Source organism: Formica exsecta, unplaced genomic scaffold (genome assembly GCF_003651465.1).
Source record: "Formica exsecta isolate Colony F162 unplaced genomic scaffold, ASM365146v1 scaffold48, whole genome shotgun sequence".
Classification (NCBI taxonomy): Eukaryota; Metazoa; Arthropoda; class Insecta; order Hymenoptera; family Formicidae; genus Formica; species Formica exsecta.
Window position 1 is genome coordinate 118,543 of NW_021852035.1, and position 3,450 is coordinate 121,992.

Consider the following 3,450-nt stretch of genomic DNA (forward strand, 5'->3'; position numbering starts at 1 on the left):
CCGGCATTAAGCTAGACATAACGCGCGCCATAATGAAAGAAGATGCCATAAAAGAAATTCTCCCTTTGTTCAATTCTTCTCGGTTTTACGCGGACTTGTTATGTACCATTGTCAGAGCTAATGAGATAATTTTGTTACGGATATTTTATAAATATTTAGCTATGTGTTATAGAAATACAGGATTGGGTATTTTTGCAATTATATATTTGTCGCACTTTTTTATTTTTCAATATTAGATAATTACAACTATCCTTTCCTAATAATGTATGTTGATATTTAAATTGTAGAGGTAAAAATGCATTAGATAATATATTTGATGCAGAAAGACTGCAGTTGCAAAAAGTGAATAATAGCGGACATTTACGCGTCTTTATGAATTTTTCACTACGCATTATTTAAGAATACTGTTTTTTTTTTTGCTTGCAGCAACAACAACAGCAAGCGCAACAGCAGCAGCAACAGCAACAACAACAGGTTAGCTCACCGGGAAACGGAAATGTGGGGAAGGGCAGCCCGTCTCCCGGAAATTCGTCATCTCCCGGTACGGTCGCTACTTCCAAGTCCCAAACCGAGCCGAAACCGGTGGAGTGCAATCTGTGCCATCGAAAATTTAAAAACATACCGGCTCTTAATGGCCATATGAGACTCCACGGTGGTTACTTCAAAAAGGTAAATTCCATATTTGATAAGGATAACGCTCGTGGAAGCGCTCATTTACGTATTTATGCGGATTTATGGTATTATGGGCTAAGAGCTCGATAAGAAGGGTGCGCGCGGTACGCGTGAAGGGAGGGAGGGGAGGGTTTGGTGCTATAAAATATTCTAATAATGTTTTATCTCGTGATTTATGCCGCGTTTCTCGTGTATTTTAAATGTAGCGATTACGAAAAGCGCTATCGGAATAATATATAACGCGTCTCTAATTTAGCGCAAAAAAAAAAATAGTTAAAGTTACGCTTAAAGTTATAATCAATTATATTTTTGTGATCAAATTAAATCGATTTTATATATATTCAATGTATATTAGACAGAAATTAGATGTACTATCTGACACCGGAAGAAACTCATATTATTTAACACACGTATATATATTATAGCACACGTATATATATATCTTATAAGATGATTTTTAAATTTTAACGTGAAATGATAATAATAGACGTAAGATCTCATACGTTATACTTTCTTTCGGTCCTGGCTATTTCTTTGGAATTAAGAAATTCGTCTCGCGGCGACTTATTTCATTTGCATCCGTGCGAGCGCGTCGGCGAAACTTCATTTTCGGCACGAGAACTTTAATATTCGAGAAAATCTCGGCGTGGTTCCGCCAAAGTTATAGCGCGCCGACGGTTGCATCACCATATGAATTCGCAATCGCGCGAAATCACGTTCGCGCGCGCGCTTACGCTGCATCCGAATAATCAACCGGCGTTTCTATGAAAATCTCATCAAGGCACCGTCGCCGCCGTCGTCGTCGTCTCGAAGCTTCGAAGAACGCGATACTCGAGACTGCATCCTCGAGGTGATAATCGCCGCGGTGAGGGCACAAAGAAAATGGTAAAAAGTGATATAAGAGAATAGAGATCACCTCCGAAGATCCGCGCGACTTCAGCACACTTTGCTCCCTTTCCCCTCTCTCGCTTCCCTTCTCATCCCCTTTTTCCGCCTCTCCCTCCATCCCTAAACGAAGGACAGCGGTGTTCTTAATAAGGTCAGGGGGTAAGGGGTTGTTGCCCCAGCCATTGAAATAGAAAGATCAGCGATTCCGCGAATAGTTAAAGTTACGCTTAAAGTTATAATCAATTATATTTTTGTGATCAAATTAAATCGATTTTATATATATTCAATGTATATTAGACAGAAATTAGATGTACTATCTGACACCGGAAGAAACTCATATTATTTAACACACGTATATATCAGGTGATTGCATAAGTTCGTGCCCGATTTAAATATAAACTTCAATAGATTATATTTTAGAGATAACACTTTTATTAATCAATTATATAAGCGCGTCGGCGAAACTTCATTTTCGGCACGAGAACTTTAATATTCGAGAAAATCTCGGCGTGGTTCCGCCAAAGTTATAGCGCGCCGACGGTTGCATCACCATATGAATTCGCAATCGCGCGAAATCACGTTCGCGCGCGCGCTTACGCTGCATCCGAATAATCAACCGGCGTTTCTATGAAAATCTCATCAAGGCACCGTCGCCGCCGTCGTCGTCGTCTCGAAGCTTCGAAGAACGCGATACTCGAGACTGCATCCTCGAGGTGATAATCGCCGCGGTGAGGGCACAAAGAAAATGGTAAAAAGTGATATAAGAGAATAGAGATCGCCTCCGAAGATCCGCGCGACTTCAGCACACTTTGCTCCCTTTCCCCTCTCTCGCTTCCCTTCTCATCCCCTTTTTCCGCCTCTCCCTCCATCCCTAAACGAAGGACAGCGGTGTTCTTAATAAGGTCAGGGGGTAAGGGGTTGTTGCCCCAGCCATTGAAATAGAAAGATCAGCGATTCCGCGAACGTTCCCTCTTCTCTCATCCTTCGTCCTTCAACCCGCCCTTCCGTCTCTCCGATGCTCTTCTCTCGCTGATTAAAAATGTCTTAACGAAGACTGCGTCGTTTAGAAAAGTGCTGAAAAACTCGTCGGACAAAAGTTTCCCTTTTTTCATCCGATCCCGGTGGCAGCGAGCGAAGAGGAAGGGGGAGGAAGGATGGCAAATGGCGAACCGGAGATGTTCTTTATTCTGCAATTGAAAGACGATGACGTCACTTGTGCTAGGGAATGGGTAGGAATAAACCGGTCGCGGGCATTAAAAGGCAAGGCAAAAAGCAAGAAGAATTATAATCGACGTATTGAATCGCCGTGCATAAATCGAGACGACGTTTTTTCAACTTGTGAAAGCTTTACCACACCGACTGCGAAAATATAAAAGTTTTGAGATAGTTATATGAAAACTCTAACTCTTTTACACAGATATATAATCTAACATATATTTTAGTTGGATGTGAGTGTGGAAAGACAGAAATAGAAAATTTCCATATTCTTATAGATTAAAATCGTTTCTCAGCAAATTCGACATTTTCATGAGAGTTTTTAAATAACGACTTCCTAAAAAAATAGTTTATAACATTTTTACATGAGTCACTCTGTGTGTAATCTAATATAAACATAAAATTATATTGTTGGAGATTTCGAGATCTTTCTCTAAAAATGTGTAAAATATTTATTAATATGTTTAAGTATTAAATGATTTGTTTCTAATATTCTTTATGTACATAACGCTCGCTCTTATTAAATCTTAAGACTGCTTTCCCCGTCATCGTTCACGGTTCTTCGCGATCCTGACAAATACGTCAAATTAATTTTTCAATCAACGTTTTTAACGATCGACTAACATTTCGCCCTCGCCCCCCCCCCCCCTTTTTTTTTTTGGCGCCCCTTTTTCT

At 40.2% G+C, this 3,450-nt stretch overlaps 1 protein-coding gene across 1 annotated transcript in view; it reads left to right on the top strand.

Annotated features, from left to right (window-relative positions):
• Window positions 1–3,450, top strand: part of LOC115241360 — a 97,048-nt gene that overhangs the window by 77,913 nt on the left and 15,685 nt on the right. The window contains exon 5 of the mRNA XM_029817075.1: window positions 427–669. Within this exon, the coding sequence (XP_029672935.1) occupies window positions 427–669 (243 nt within the window). The remainder of the gene's footprint in view (window positions 1–426; window positions 670–3,450) is intronic.